The 17,579-nt window shown below is 38.3% G+C and overlaps 1 protein-coding gene across 5 annotated transcripts in view; it reads right to left on the reverse strand.

The window, feature by feature from the left end:
• The window catches only part of LOC136247061 (uncharacterized), a 52,521-nt gene that overhangs the window by 19,280 nt on the left and 15,662 nt on the right, over nt 1–17,579 (reverse strand). For 4 of the 5 annotated variants that reach the window (XM_066038670.1, XM_066038669.1, XM_066038672.1 and 1 more), the window contains exons 4-9: nt 15,650–15,925; nt 13,703–13,777; nt 11,470–11,547; nt 11,338–11,415; nt 11,184–11,285; nt 11,074–11,130 (exon numbers count right to left, since the gene is read on the reverse strand). In XM_066038670.1, the coding sequence (XP_065894742.1) occupies nt 11,074–11,130; nt 11,184–11,285; nt 11,338–11,415; nt 11,470–11,547; nt 13,703–13,777; nt 15,650–15,925 (666 nt within the window). The remainder of the gene's footprint in view (nt 1–11,073; nt 11,131–11,183; nt 11,286–11,337; nt 11,416–11,469; nt 11,548–13,702; nt 13,778–15,649; nt 15,926–17,579) is intronic. The other variant, XM_066038671.1, reaches the window with a different exon arrangement.

The following is a 17,579-nucleotide window of genomic DNA, read 5'->3' on the forward strand; positions in this document are numbered from 1 at the left end:
AGAGATCAGCTAGAAGAAATTACCTTGTAGAGAGTTCAGCTACAAAGAAACCATCATGTAGAGAGTTCAGCTGCAAAGAAATCACCACTGCCCAAATTTCAAGGCAATAGCTCTTTCCAATCTGAAGTTATCAATTGTCAAAGTTGGCAAATTGGATGTGTGTGGAAGGCCCCTTTTCGCAAATCCGGTCACATATGTATTACATATATAATTTGCACATTTACTGATAAAATATTTAAAGTACATCTACTTCATCTTTTCTTCTTCCTGTAGTAAAGAAAAAAAACATAGGTTAAAAAAGTCCCAAAGCTGGCCTATGGGCCGGCTTTGGGGTATACAAATACAAAAAGAAAAGAAATCTAATCCAAAACAGCCAAGCTGTAAAAAAAGTGTGCGGCCCTCAGAAAGGCTATGGTGAAAAAAGATGTGAAATCCAAGGTGGCGGCCAAGAAATGGCTGTGATGGTAGGTTAATGGTAAAAATTTTAATTACGACAATTCAGGTGAATTTTTGTGCCGCTTCACAAAATTTACCTGAATTGTCATTATTAAAATTTTTACCATTAACCTACCATCACAGCAATTTCTTGGCCGCCACCTTGGATTTCACATCTTTTTTCACCATAGCCTTTCTGAGGGCCGCACACTTTTTTTACAGCTTGGCTGTTTTGGATTAGATATAGATAAACATTAGTACATTATTTTTGGATACCAAGCAGAAACCAACTTGACTTACAACATAACTGAAGGGTGAGGTCATAACATACCCATTGGAGGCATGGTTGATTAAACATCAAATATACATTTTTAGAAATTTCTGTGCTGCCATAAATCTCAAGGTGTTATCCTTTCTTGCACAGCTAGATTGGCCTTCATACCATGCAACTTTTCACAGAAGTTTTTTGCATACAAAACAGTAGCCTTGATTTATGACAGTGTCAGTCACATCCACATCATTTTTAATAAAAAGAAATTTCAACCAGCATACAAAAGCTATTAACTTACAATAAAGATCACAAGAAAGTCATTAAAATATTCTTGAATCTAACAGAAGACATTAGCTTAACACAGCGTGGTTGTACAGAAGTAACTCCATAAAGTTTGAAAGATCTTTTTCCTCTTCCATCCATGCGTGATTATCAAGATTCATTTTGCACTGATTGCATTTTTGCCTCACTCCACCATTTTATTAAGTTACAGCCACGTGATACTTACTAGACACCGTACGATGCGCCGTGACATGACAAGTCTTTGATGTTTATCCCAGCACTGTAGTGTAAATGGAGACGAAGTTGCAGCAGGTTTTCTATGTAAAAACGAAGAAATTAGTTTTAAAACAATGTTTTAACACTTACTATTGTTCAAGAAAGAAAGCTTTGGTACCATCTTGATTGCCAGTCATTAAGGAATACAATGGTAGTTAATTCATGGAAATAGTGCATGTCAGTGTAGAGTTATAAGATTTTGAATGGAATGGTATACAATCTAATGCATAAATTTGGGCATTTATGGATGCACGCACCATACGTACTCTTTTATGCTGTAATGCATATCGGTTCAATCTTGAAGTATCATCTGTGTATATGATATTGACTCATTAGAAAACAAAATATACAATAAATATTGGATATCGGAATTGGCTTTAAAATGTGATATCAGTGCAGCCCTAAAAAATACTACCCCAAAACTGGCCTCACAATACCTTCATGGAGACCCAAGGACATGTTAAGTTATGGGCATTTGTTTACGTTATGTCAAAGCAATCTTCGGAGATCAATCCTTCTTCACAAATTTTGCCTTTGCATGTGTAGAGACAGACTTATTGTAGTTAACATATTCATGTGATTATTGCAATTATAATTACCCTTGTAATTGTACGCATGCACTGTATACGGTTATAAACATGTGCAACCATTTCAATTATGCCATAATCCTACATGGTGACAGGAGTGGGGTACGTCTAAGAACGATGGCAGCACTACACCTTAAAGTCCCAGAACCATTCGACTTTAAGAAGCCAGAAGAGTGGCCTCGGTGGAAAAAAAGGTTAGAACAATATCGCATAGCGTCAGCCTAGGAGAGGAGAGCAACCAAAGACAAGTCAGCATATTGTTGTATTGCCTCAGAGAGGAAGCTGACGACGTTCTCAGTTTGACGAACATAACAGAAACACAAAGACGACAATACAGTGACGTTCTTTCAAAATTCGACTCCTTTATTCAGGTGACAAAAAACATGATCTTCGAGTGGGCAAGATTTAATAGCCGTGTACAACAAGAGGGTGAGTCTGCTGAGCAATACATTGTAGCATTATACAATCTTGCAAAGTACTGTGAATATGGCAGTATGAAATCCGAGCTGATTGGTATATGTGATATTGGCTTGTCAGAACGCCTACAGGCAAATGAAAAGTTGACACTTGACAAGGCCAAGAAAGCCATCAGAATCAAGGAAGCAGTTCATGAACAGCAGGAGCTCCTTCATGGTGATACTGAAGGGAATCCTATAAGTTTGGATGGAGTATGGGAAAAACGCAACATGTTAATTAAGACACAATCTTCTAACTTCAAAACATCAAACTTGTCTAGGAAGCTGTGTACATGATGTGGCAAACTGCATGACAGAAAAGCCAAATGTCCTGCTCGTGACACAACCTGTCACCGATGCCATCACAAAGGCCACTACGAATTCCAATGCTTCTCCAAAACAGTTTCAGCAGTTGCATCGGAAGGCTTGCCAACTGAGGACTCTTTTGAAGATAACATAACTCTCACAACACAGCAGTCACAAAGCACACATTATTGTCAAAGGCCTGAAACCCAACCTGTTGGGATTTCCACCATTACAGCACTCAAGTTAGCTGCCAGAATCGATGCTATTACAGACTATCAAGCTATAATTGAGGAATCCTTTCCCACATTGTTCCAAGGCCTTGGATACCTTGGTGAGCCTTATGTCATACAACTCCTGCCTGATGTGCAATCACATGCAATACATGTGTCAAAAAAATGTGCCACTCCCACTAAGAGATAAGGTCTGTGATGAGCTTAATAGAATGGAATCTATGGGGGTGATTTCCAGAATAGAACAACTTACTCAGTGGTGCGCAGGGATGGTGACCATTCCAAAGAAGAATGGATCAGTATGTATCTGTGTAGATCTGAAGCGACTAAACAGAGGAGTGCAACGTGAAGTACACCCCCTTCCCCAAGGTTGACGAAACACTAGCACAGTTCACTGGAGCTACAATTTTCAGCAAGCTAGATGCCAATAGTGGGTTCTGGCAGATCCCTAAGTCCACAATCTCACCCACACACTACCTTTATTACACCATTTGGTCGTTTTCGTTTTAATAAACTTCCTTTTTGGAATATCTAGTGTGCCAAAGCACTTTCAGCAACGAATGGCCCACATCCTACAAGACATGGACGGTGTGGTGTGTCAGCTTAGTATTTGGCAGGATACCCAAATAACATGACGATCACTTAACTGCTGTACTAACTCGAATTCAAGCAGCTGGAGTAATACCTAATCTAATCCAAAACAGCCAAGCTGTAAAAAAAGTGTGCGGCCCTCAAAAAGGCTATGGTGAAAAAAGATGTGAAATCCAAGGTGGCGGCCAAGAAATGGCTGTGATGGTAGGTTAATGGTAAAAATTTTAATAACAACAATTCAGGTGAATTTTGGTGCCGCTTGGTCAATTGGCACAAAATTCAGCTGAATTGTCGTTATTAAAATTTTTACCATTAACCTACCATCACAGCCATTTCTTGGCCGCCACCTTGGATTTCACATCTTTTTTCACCATAGCCTTTTTGAGGGCCGCACACTTTTTTTACAGCTTGGCTGTTTTGGATTAGATTTCACTTCTTTTTGTATTTGTATACCCCAAAGCCGGCCTATGGACTTTTTAAACCTATCTTTTTTTCTTTACCACAGGAAGAAGAAAAGATGAAGCAGATGTACTTTTAAATATTTCTGATTTTATCAGTAAATGTACAAATTATATATATAATACATATATTTATTACAGAACTGTCCATGGTGGTTTCTTTGTAACTGAACACTCTTCAAGGTAACTTCTTCTAGCTGTTCTCTCTACAGGGTGATTTATTTGCAGCTGGATTCTGTACAGGTGATTTTTTTGCTGCTGAGCTCTTTACAGAATGGTTTCTTTGTAGCTGAACTCTCTACAAGGTAACTTCTTCTAACTGATCTCTCTACAGGGAGATTTGTTTGCAGCTGAACTCTCTACAGGTGATTTGTTTGCAGCTGAACTATCTAGATGAGGTTTCTTTGTAGCTGAACTCTCTACAAGGTAATTTCTTCTAGCTGAACTCTCTACATGGTGGTTTCTTTGTAGCTGAACTCTCTACAAGATAACTTCTTCTAACTGATCTTTCTACAGGGCAATTTGTTTGTGGCAGAATTTTCTACAGGGTGATTTCTTTGCAGCTGAACTCTCTACATGGTGGTTTCTTTTCACTGTAGCTGAACTCTCTACAAGGTAATTTTTTCTAGCTGATCTCTCTACAGGGTGATTTGTTTGTAGCTGAATTCTATACAGGTGATTTGTTTGCAGTTGAGCTCTTTACAGAATGGTTTCTTTGTAGCTGAACTCTCTACAAGGTAACTTCTTCTAACTGAACTCTCTACAGGGAGATTTGTTTGCAGCTGAACTCTCTTCATGATGGTTTCTTTGTAGCTGAACTCTCTACAAGGTAACTTCTTCTAGCTGAACTCCCTACATGTTGGTTTCTTTGTAGCTGAACTCTCTACATGGTAACTTCTTCTAGCTGATCTTTCTACAGGGTGATTTGTTTGTAGCTGATTTTTCTACAGGGTGATTTGTTTGCAGCTGAAATCTCTATATGGTGGTTTCTTTGTAGCTGAACTCTCTACAAGGTGACTTCTTCTAGCTGATCTCTCTACAGGGTGATTTGTTTGTAGCTGAACTCTCTTCATGATGGTTTCTTTGTAGCTGAACTCTCTACAAGGTAACTTCTTCTAACTGAACTCTCTATATGGTGGTTTCTTTGTAGCTGAACTCTCTACAGGTGATTTGTTTGCAGCTGAACTCTCCACATGATGGTTTCTTTAAATTTGTAGCTGAACTCTCTACAAGGTAACTTCTTCTAGCTGATCTCTCTACAGGGTGATCTGTTTGTAGCTGAACTATCTACAAGATAATTTCTTCTAGCTGATCTCTCTACAGGGTAATTTATTTGTAGCTGAAATCTGTACAGGTGATTTGTTTGCAGCTGAGCTCTTTACAGAATGTTTTCTTTGTAGCTGAACTCTCTACGAGGTAACTTCTTCTAACTAAACTCTCTACAGGGAGATTTGTTTGCAGCTGAACTCTCTTCATGATGGTTTCTTTGTAGCTGAACTCTCTACAAGGTAACTTCTTCTAGCTGAACTCCCTACATGGTGGTTTCTTTGTAGCTGAACTCTCTACAAGGTGACTTCTTCTAGCTGATCTTTCTACAGGGTGATTTGTTTGTAGCTGAATTCTGTACAGGTGATTTGTTTGCAGCTGAGCTCTTTACAGAATGGTTTCTTTGTAGCTGAGCTCTCTACAAGGTAGTTTCTTCTAGCTGATGTCTCCACAAGGTCACTAGTTTGTAGCTGAACTTTCTACATGGTGGTTTCTTTGTAACTGAACTCTCTACAAGGTAACTTCTTCTAGCTGATTTTTCTACAGGGTGATTTGTTTGTGGCTGAACTCTCTACAAGGAAACTTCTTCTAGCTGATCTCTCTACAGGGAGATTGGTTTGTAGCTGAACTCTCTACAGGTGATTTGTTTGCAGCTGAACTCTCCACATGATGTTTTCTTTGTAGCTGAACTCTCTACAAAGTAACTTCTTCTAGCTGATCTCTCTACAGGGTGATTTGTTTGTAGCTGAATTCTGTACAGGTAATCTGTTTGCAGCTGAGCTCTTTACAGAATGGTTTCTATGTATCTGAACTCTTTACAAGGTAATTTCTTCTAGCTGATGTCTCTACAGTGTCACTAGTTTGTAAATGAATTCTCTACATGGTGGTTTCTTTGTAACTGAACTCTCTACGAGGTAACTTCTTCTAGCTGATCTTTCTATAGGGTGAATTGTTTGTAGTGGAATTCTGTAAAGGTGATTTTTTTTGCAGCTGAGCTCTTTACAGAATGGTTTCTTTGTAGCTGAACTCTTTACAAGGTAACTTCTTCTAGCTGATGTCTCTACAGGGAGATTTCTTTGTAGCTGAACTCTCTACAGGTGATTTGTTTGCAGCTGAACTCTCTACATGATGGTTTCTTTGTAGCTGAACTCTCTACAAGTTAACTTCTTCTATCTGATCTCTCTACAGAGTGATTTGTTTGTAGCTGAACTCTCTACATTGTGGTTTCTTTGTAGCTGAACTCTACAAGGTGATTTCTTCTAGCTGAATTATCTCTTTCTATAGTTGCATGAATTCCCTACAAGGTAACTTCTTCTAGCTGATCTCTCTACAGGGTGAATTGTTTGTGGTTGATCTCTCTACAGGGTGAATTGTTTGTGGCTGATCTCTCTACAGGGTGACTTGTTTCTAGCTGATCTCTATACAGGTTACTTGTTTCTAGCTGATCTCTTGAATTCTCTTCGGGTGACTGCTCTATTAGGATGACTGCTCTATTAGGATGACTGCTCTATTAGGATGACTGCTCTATTAGGATGACTGCTCTATTAGGATGACTGCTCTATTAGGATGACTGCTCTATTAGGATGACTGCTCTATTAGGATGACTGCTCTATTAGAGTATCTCGATCTTGCACTTGCTACACCAAGTTGGATTTCGTGTTATAACTCCGTGGCTTTAAGTCTGATTCTTCTACACCATTGAAGATCCTTTCTAAGATGATAACTCCATCTGTACAGCGATTTTCAAAGCATTACCCCAAGCGGTTTACCTGGTAGGCGTGGCAAGCAGTCGTTTTTTATTAGCTAATCTCGATTGCGTAATTGTTACACACTGTTGGTTTTTTCGTTGTATCTTCCTGGTTTTTATCTCGATTTCTTTCAAACCACAAAAGGTTTGAGGTTCAATAGTTAACCTATTCACCCACCGATTTTCAGCTTCTTCCCATACGCGGTTTACCCTGTAGGCGTGACAACATATTGGTGTTATTTTTCGTGAATAATCGCTCATAACTCTTTGCCTGTTTATCGTATTCCAGCCAAAGTTGGTACAGAGATGCGCCTTTATACCCCCCTTCTGTGTGCCAAATTTCAAGGCGATCGGATATGGTGTTCGCGTTTTATAGCAGTTTTTGTAAGTGTGCGAAAAGAGGAAGAAAAATAAGAAGAAAAAAAAAACGAAGAAACTAAGCCAATTTTTGAAGTCGCATATCTCGGGAACGCTTGAAGCGATTTCGCTCAAATTTGGAATGTGGAGTGCTGAGGGTGGAGGGAGTGTCCACAGCAAAAATTGTCTTGTTTCATCAAGGCAGCACAGAGCTACGGAGGTGCGAAAATTGCGTTTTGTTTCTTCCTGTCAATATACTCACGGGTGTTACGCGCCGGCTTCTTGGGCCGCACGACACACTACCGTGTGTCTTGATCACGGGTGTTACGCGCCGGTTTCTTGGGCCGCACGACACACTACCGTGTGTCTTGATAGAGAGAAGTTCTCCTTTGGTCAGAGAAAGCTTAAGCTCCTTGGGCATGTCACTGACAAGAATGGGGTGTCAGCTGACCCAGAGAAGATCACTGCAATTACACAAATGAAGGCATCATCCACTGTTACTGAGCTCCGACGTTTTATTGGCATGGCTAACCACCTGGGTAAGTTCTTCCGTAATTCATCTAACCTATTTTGCCTACAGCAGGCTTTACTCAAGAAGATCTGTACCTGGTCATGGGAACCACTTGGACATGAGAGAAGCTCTCCTGCTACCTACTAGGAAAACATTTTGTGATCAAAACTGATCACAAGCCACTAGTGCCACTGTTGGGTACTAAACACCTGGACACTTTGCCATCCTGTGTGCTCCATTTCAGATTACGCCTAGACAGGTATGACTTTCTATACACCACACACCCGGCAAAAGCTATATGCTGCAGACACACTGTCTCCACCACATACTCCACCTGGAGCAAACAGCATTGCTTATCAACAAGAAATTGAATCTTATGTGGCTTCAGTGGTAACTGCTCTCCCTGCTAGTAGTGATGGGCTACAGCAATATCAAGTTACTCAAAATACAGACATTATTTGCTCTTCATTATCTCAGTATTGCATAGAGGGCTGGCCTGGCCTGCAAGGCACAAGCTTCCAATAGCAATGCGTTCTTACTGGGAGCATAGAGATTCACAATCGCTAACAATCTCTTACTGTACACCTCTCGCATTGTAGTATGTACCAATATACCTTCAGCAGGAAATCTTGATGAAAATCCATCAAGGCCACCAAGGAATTCAATGCTGCAGAGGTAGAGCCCAGGCAACAGTGTGGTGGTTGAAAATGTCCAGTCAGATCAGAGAGATGGTGCAAACATGCCCAGACTGTACTAAATACTTATCACCACCACGAGAACCAATGATTTCTTCAATCCCTCTGGACTACCGTTGGCAAAAAGTGGGTTCTGACTTAATCCAACTTCATGGACACACATATCTGCTGGTGGTGGACTATTTCTCTCGATACCCAGAGGGAGTTGTGAAACTCACTAGCACAACATCACAGAGTATCATCAAATCTTTCCTCCATCTTCACCCGACATGGAATTACAAAAGAACTCATATGCGACAATGGTCCACAATACTGTCAAGCGATATAGTTTCTGCTACACCACCACCAGCCCCCATTATCCCCAAGGAAATGGCTTAGCAGAACGAACAGTCAAAACTGTGAAGGCTTTGCTAAGTAAATCAAGTGATCACTGCTTAGCCCTATTGACTTATAGAGCAATACCCTTCCCCTGGTGTGGATTAAGTCCAGTGGAATTGCTGATGAGAAGGAGAATAAGAACAGAATTGCCACAGATTAAGTCACAGCTAGTTGCAACTTGGAGTTATCTTGAAACCTTTCAGCGTAAAAATACTCAGTTTAAAGCTGAACAGGAATCCCAGTACAACCAACGTGATCGTGCACAGACCTTGCCTACCTGGAGAAAAATGTACAAGTTTGGATGAAAACAGATGATCATCAACAGTTAGAAAAACTTAAATCGAAAGAAGATACATCAAGATCCTACCTCCTTGATGGTCCGACTGGGCAAGTCAGGCAGAACCGCCAACATATCACCGTTGTGTACCGTCTACCCCTACCTATCGTAGAACTGAGACTACAAGCACTTCAGGACATAACAGTTTACATTCGACTCATATTTCAACAAGGTCAAAGACCGGAACTGTTACACGTCCTCCTGATCATCTCCGCTTCTAAAGAAGGGAACAGGCTTATTATAGTTAATATATTCATGTGATTATTGTAATTATAATTATCCTTGTAATTGTATGCATGTGCTGTATACGGTTACAACCATGTGCTAATCATTCCAATTAATGCCATAATCCTACAGCATGCGATGACGAAAGGTGATAAAAGGAAACACTTACCCAGTAATTGATTTCTCTAATCATTGTGAACACAATACTGCAAATTTCAACTCCATAATTATGTCATTCCGTTCATAAGTTACAATTGTTTTAGTAAATACCTGTAATTTATTTTCGCTACACTTGCTGGGCAAATCAATCTTTCTGTTATTCATACATGGAACATACAGAAACACTCAGTATGTATAGCTATATCAAGATACTTTTTAGTGCAAAAAAGAGGATAACTTTAGCTGAACATCTGTGAAGCAAGTTAATAATGATAATATGAATAATCAGAACATGGATGTACAGTATGGTTTGATCTCTGATATTTAATGAGGTCTCTAATATCACTAAGAAACCTCCTAGAATATCAGAAACCTCTTTGAGTTGGTTAGAAACCTGATAAGTAATTAATTCAGACTTCAAGCACATTCGCTGTGTAGCATTAAGCAAAATGTACTTAAACTTAGTTTCGTATGAAAATTTGTTTTTGATTGTGGGCTCCAAAATATATAATGTGGCTAAAATTAAACACCGGGCCGTGTTCTAAGTCCGTTATAAACCATGCCCTAATTGCTTCTTCATAATCTTGAACTGGGATCCTAACCTTTACTAATATGAACAAAACAGCAAATTTCAATTTTACCACAAATACACATTTTGTTTACGTACTTACTCACTATCATTGCAAATAACCACCAGATGGTTGTTTGAAGTTGGAAGTACTTTCTGAGGTGGTTTATTAGGAGTGTGCTCTATTATGAATTTGTAAAAAACATGAATTGTGAACCCACTATCGTGGTACATGATATATGCGCTTGCAGGAGTGTACACTAGATCTATTGAAAAAGATGGCAGTGTTGCAGTTTTTAACATCATAAAGTAAGTAGACTGACTTCCAGTATACACCCTTAAAGTACTGCTGACAGTGCAATGAGAAAAAATAGCATGAGTGCATGGGCGAGAGACTTATACACAACACAAGGTGACACCGAGTGCTGTATTAGGTTCGACACCATGCCAGAGTGCTATTATTGCATAAGCATGGTGATACTTTAATTGTTTTAAAGTGCTTTCTGGTCATCTTTGTTTGGAGCATTCATTTTGTAACTTAAAACCGCATCAGTTTCAGACAATCAGTAAGTGTCTATCTAGTACAAGTATGGTCATAAAACAAACAGATAGCATCGTTTGACTACTTCTGGCAATTTAAAATGTTGCGGACATGATCAACCATGTTGTATTTTCTGTACGCAGTACTGTAATTTCCCGTATGGAAATAATAGCACTATTATTTGTTGAGTCTCAAGTGTTTTAATGCCATTTTAATGCCAGTTATACAAAAGTGACTTTCACAGCACACTTCAGCAAACTTACATACAACATTAGAAGCATGCACACAGGTGGACACTTGTCCACGCCACTACAAAATTTGCATACTGTAAGTTCAATTATAATATTAATATAAAATGCATGCATATGTTAGCACTGACAGATATATTATTGACTTACAAATTCTTTGCTTCAAGGGAAGTGGATGAGGATCACTTCGCTGAGGTTTGAAGGGAGCTGAAACAGCAAGTTTGAGTGAACGTAAACTACATGACATGATATACGCTTACGTTTATCTTTATTCTGTTCGTTTGGAAATCCTGGGGATAAACTTTGAGTTATAAATGATCCTGTACTGACAGAGTCAGTCTCTTTCCCTTCAAGTTCATGTTCTACATTATAGCACATAATAGTGATAGTACCACAGCACAAAAGCATCAGTACCATTATGGTCTATCTCTGGATCAGCTTCAGTACCATTGTTACTGACTATGTCCGAAACAGGCTGAAACACTTCAACACCTATGGTTGCCAAAGGGTGAAAAACTTTTATTGTTAAGCATATGCATTACTCACCAGTGCATTGCTGTTCATTATCCACTTCCTGTGATTTGAATACAGTGCTAACTAAAGATTGAAAGTTCTCTTCAGGCCCTAACAACAAAATATTGCATGAAATTAAAACATAAAAGAGCTAATATAACAAGATAATTACATATTGATACTGATTATTTTAAAAATACTAATTGCATTTCCATACAATTACTATAATTACAAATAATCACTGCTGTATACATATCTCAATAAAACCGGCATAGAGTACAAAGGTACGTATGTCCAAACAAATGGTAGCCAAAATATAAGGATGTAGTCTGAATAGCAAACAAAATAGTGCTTTAACAAACAGTAAAGTACATAGTACTGTTTATTAGGCCCCCCCCCCCCCCCCCCCAAAAAAAACTAACAGTACCCACCACCTGTTAAAACTATCATAGAAATGTCATCTGTGATGAAAAGCAGATGATTCTTCACTATTTGTGGCAATTATACACTACTATCTGTACTTATATAGGGTGATCAGATCACCACTCAAAATAGCATGGAAACTATGACCTTAAGTAACAAAGCATGGTGACCGTACTCCTTAGTAATCTAATTGTGATCAGCTGAAGTTATGCTAGGGGACCATAGCTCTTAATTTATTTAGCAGCTAGCTCACTTGAGATAACCAGCAAGATCAAGAAACTCTAATATAGCAGTCACAGCTACTGTATGTATCTAATAGAGCACAGCCACACTATAACAAAATATGTTGGATCTTTGAACTCCATGCATTAGCCTATATTTAGGCTTTGGCTGTGCAATTTGTGTACACATGCAATTATGCATAGTACAAGTCAAGTACTATGTTTCTGCTGTTCTACAGTGAGTTATTTTATATGCAAATCTCCAATTCACATAATTTAATTCACGTTAACTTTTGGAACTTCACATGCAACTAAAGTCAAAAAATACATTAATGTTATACCACAAGATTAATTATTTAGCCACCATTTGATTTCCTGCTACAGATATTTTCTATATATAGTACCAGGCATAAAATAAAGGTAGTGGGTTGTTAATAATTGCACATCTCAACAATGGGATGCAAAGAATTTTAATGACATCAGAACAGACAGAACACTAAGCATCAGCAGAAGTAACATCTTAGGCTCAATGTCAGGCATACATTTTCCAAATGGGATACTACGTACTTAATATAACAAAGTGATCAGGGAGTTTGAGACACTATGTATAGTCAGTTACTTATAAGAATAGAAGTCACATGGAACAGCAATAAATCCAACTCGTACAGAATCTACACAGTGAATAAATTACAGGCACTTAGCTAGTAAGACATGACTAAAATAAGGTGTAGTAGGTGCTAAATCATCTGAACAGTACAATGACTGTTCTATTAGAGTATTTTGACACTTACTATAATTATGTTCTATTAGAATAGTTGAATGGGATTTACTTATCCAGACAAAATTCACTTACCTGAACACATCCATAATTAAACTGACACACAGGTGTTTTGATAATGGAGAACCACTGTACAAAGATGGAAACCTGTTCACCATGAACTTACAAATCCATGCATCTAGGGATAGTGTTTTTGGTACATGTCTCCATGCACACAAAAAGACCATTCCAACAAAGAATGAAAATGGTAAACAACTCCACCATTAAATAAGCACCCTGCCCTTTACTATACAAACACAAGACAAAGATTTTGTTACTTAACATTAACAAGCATATCAAATGGTATAATAGGTTTTACTGAATTGGACTTTGCTTGTGCATGAAGTTTTTTTATGTGACAAGTGTATTTCTAACCAGTTTATTTTTATAGCAAAATAGAATTTTATAAATATGACAGGATTTCACTCAGCTGATCACAATTGTTAGAAAGGGGAATTTGCAACAATAATTAGGTATAGCAACTCAGGAAGTCACCGATAAGAAACTACGTTAAATTTTATAGTTGTTGTCATGAAAAATCAAGATACTTTTAATCAGTTGTTCAGGCAATTAGTGAAAATGTCAACAGAATTGATAATGGTTTTGGGACATGAACCTCAGAGAAAAAGTGTTTCGCATACGTACTGTACAAATATCTTCAGTTTGACATCTATCTCAGCCATTTCCACCCCCCCCCCCCCCCCCCCCCTTGACTATATAAACAATTCTACTACTTCTACAATACAAGCAAACATATAATTACTGAATAATCACAAACACAACATAAATTTCACAATTAACTCACTATGGTCATGTCTAGGATGTTCATGTCTAGGATATTCATGTCTAGGATATTCATGTCTAGGATGTTCTACAGCACCTAAAAATTAAGTATTTAAGTTAATCGGATCAAATGAAGGACTGTAAAATGTTTACATACTAACTCTGGGTGACTGATTGTGGGTGACTATATCTCAAATACTCTGAAAAAGTGATGTAAAACTTTAGAACAACATCACTATGCAATTATAAAGAAGAACAATAAGCAGAAACACATTGTAAAATGTGCTCCAGGCACTTTGAGAGTAATACAACTGTAAGCGTCAAATACTGAACAAGTAACCTGGTAATGGCTTCAAATGGTGCGCAAGGCATACAACTAACTTGTATCTGATAGACTCTCTTCAAGACATAGTTAGCATTAAAAATCAAGGACAAATTTTGGTCTATAGTCACTACAAGATAGCAAGTGCTAGTCACACATGCCACAAAAAGAAAGCTTTGTGTCATCAGCATACATGATGATGTGAGCATGGTTCACAATAACCAGTAGAATACAGTATAATGCACAACGACATATATGACCAGATCTGCGAAAAACGGACATAATTGCACAAGCCTAAAGTTACAGTATAAAGCATTGAATACATTGAGTGAAATACTTGCGTACCATTGAAAAAAAAATTCCATAAATTTTTAAACCCCTCTTTCTTAGTGACGGAAGGGGTTAACAAGAAACACCTGGATATCATCTTATTCGCCTGCTCAAGAGCAGTTGGAAAATCTTTGTTTCGTTGCAGTAGACCCAAGGATACGTAAGTTAAGAGTGTTTGTTTATGTCATGTCAAAGCGATCCTACACGATCGATTTTTATTCATGAATTTGCTTTTGTATGCAGTGAAGAAGGGCAAATATAGGAACAACATACCCAGTAATTGATTCACCTGTTCATGGCAAACACAATGGTGAAAATTGTAGCCCCATACCTCAATCTGTTGGTAAGTTACAATGGTTTTTGTAAGCTCCTGTAATATATTTTCCCTATACTTGCTATACAAATCGACTTTTCTGTTGTTGCTACTTTGTAGGGCTGTAACTCCCAAAGTTATTGGCAAATGAAACTGAAACTTTGCCAGTGGGTACACTTGGCTAAGTAGATTATAAATATTTAATAAACAGAAATTTGAAGAAAATGCGATTATGTCCTGTTTTCGCAGATCCGGTCACATATTATATGTGACCGGATCTGCAAGAATCCCACATGTTAGTGTAAGCCTAATTTTACAGTAGAATGCAATAAAGGGTAGAATATTTACGAAATAAAAAAAAATCCGTAAATTTTTTGAGCACTTGTTTCACAGTGACAGAAAGTGGTAACAGCAAATACCTTGGTACTATCGTGATCCCAAAGAAAGAGAAGTTCAGAGATCTTTCAGTGCTCTAAAGGAGATGGAAGATATGAGCATTAGTCTGACTCACATTGGATGAGGGGTTTACTATTGTTTTTCTCACATTTTTGCCTTCGCCCTGGTTGTAGAAAGGGCCTGGAAGGCAAAACGTACCCAGCAATGGATTTTCCTGTTTGTGGAGAATCTGATGGTGCATGATTAATCTCAGTAGAGGACTGCATTCGTAAGTTATGACCATTTAATTAAGTGCCTATCATTTATTTTCCGTATTGTAATCAATTTTCCTGTTGTTACCACCGTGTAGCGTTGTATCTTCAATAGTTCAAGGCTTGTAGAGCTGAAATTTTAGTTGACCATTCCTTTGGCTATCTAGATAAAGAAAATGTAATAAAATGGAATTTGACAAATGCGCTAACGTATAGGGTTCTTGCAGATCCAATCACATATACAGTATTTACCAACACCTAACAAACTACACATAACCACAAATGCATATACTGTACAGACTATCACGATGTATCACATAAACACATTTTTTTTAATACAATTATAATACGACTCACACGAACTTCTTATATCACTTATGATCGTGTTCATCTTGAGTGATTTGCTTATCTTTTCCAGTTGTGTGCAAAATTCAAGTAAATCTTTTACATCACTCAAATTTGCAGTTAGATATTTTAGAATCAACTGATTAGCAGCTATTGAGCTCTCACAGTTGAACACATCACTAACTTGGCTATCAGTAAAGCAGTCATGCAGTATGTCAGTAGTTCCCATGAAGTCCACAGGCATAAAATCCTGTATAGTTTGCATGTGGGACTTGAACTTCACAAAACCTGAGATAAAAAAAAAAAAGATTGTACAAGTCATTATAAAAAAAGAAAAATCAAGAGATAAAATGTATGCAGTAGGGATCACAGTAATAAAAACCTTTGAAGCAAGGACCTTATTTTCATCACTTAAATCACAGTTCCCCTACATTGTGTACAATGATGACTGAAGAAGGCATTACATGCACATTCTTCTTCAAAACCTTCTCTCAGCACCTACAGAGACTGAACATTCTTTGAGTATCGTACCCAGAATCAAATTGCCAAAGTTGGTGCTCCCAAGATTCAAAGAAGACATCACTATATTTCAGCCATTCTGGGACAGCTTCCAAAGTGCTGTGAACAACAATGACAAGTTTAACTACCTGAAAGTCACTTCTAGATGGTCCGGCTGCTTGCAGTATACAAGGTTTGACGCTCTCCTCAGCTAATTATGATACGTACTGCACTGGAGATATTACAAGATTGCTTTGGTAAGACACAACACATACGTAATTGCAGCACACATTGATGACTTATTGAAATTAGCGCTCTGATTGATAACAAACCTCACCACCTTCTTGTCATTTATGATAACATATTCATCCAGTGTCCATGGATTGGAAGCTCTGGGGATTATGTCCAGTTCATACGGTAGTTTTTTGATACCAGTAGCAATATCAAAATTACCTGCAGAAATCTAAATACAGGCAGTACAAATGACAGCTAGAGATGTGTTGGAGGTGGAAGAGCTGTTGGGGATCATCAAGAGTGAAGTTGAAGCAAGGGAAACAAGTGAAGAACAGAATTAAAGTCATAAGAAGCTTCCAGAAGGTATTAATTTCCCCCTAACATAATCTGCCTTGCATACAGCTGACAAGGGCCAGACTTGATTGAGTTGCATCTACTGTAAAGGTGAACATTTTTCTGCTTCATGTGAGGTTGTGAGGGATGATTCAGCAAGAACAGGGGTGTCTTGAATAAGGAGGGATGTTGCTTCTTGTGTTTGGGCAAGGGACACAGGGTAGTACAATGTGTTGTTTCCCGGAGATGTCATCACTGTAAGAGAAAACACCATCAGTCAATATATGTCAAGGACACAATGACAAACAAGTTACTGATGTTATGACTGATGCCACAGAGTTAACTTTTGGTTTCTAATGATCTGCACACCACCAGCTACAACAATCAGACCTCATCAGTATGTTCAGCTGACTGAACTAGCAGACTATCCCCATACTGGAGGCACCGATGCCATTGATGTAATGATCAGTTTTGACTATTATAGGGACATAGTCTCGGGAGATGTGATTCGAGGAGAAAGCCCTATTGCAGTGCATAACAAACTGACACCTGTCATAACCAGTCTGGCATTACAGGGATCTCATTTGTCACTGACATGAAAGGGGAGTGATGAGTTACTAGATCATTTACAACATTTCTGGGACACTGAATCATTGGGAATTACAGAACCATGCAGTCTCAGAAGACCAAGAATTTGATAAGATTATTTGATTTACATCCTCTGAAGACAGGTATGTTGTGTCTCTTCCTTGGGTGTTTCCTGAACTGTCATCTAATAACTATATTGAGGGTTTGAATCATTTGAACTTGCCAACCTTGCATAGGCCCATGTGACTGGATCTGCGAAAATCACACATGTTCCTAACTTTACAGTAGA

The sequence above is a fragment of the Dysidea avara genome, chromosome 2 (genome assembly GCF_963678975.1).
Source record: "Dysidea avara chromosome 2, odDysAvar1.4, whole genome shotgun sequence".
NCBI classification, from domain to species: domain Eukaryota; kingdom Metazoa; phylum Porifera; class Demospongiae; order Dictyoceratida; family Dysideidae; genus Dysidea; species Dysidea avara.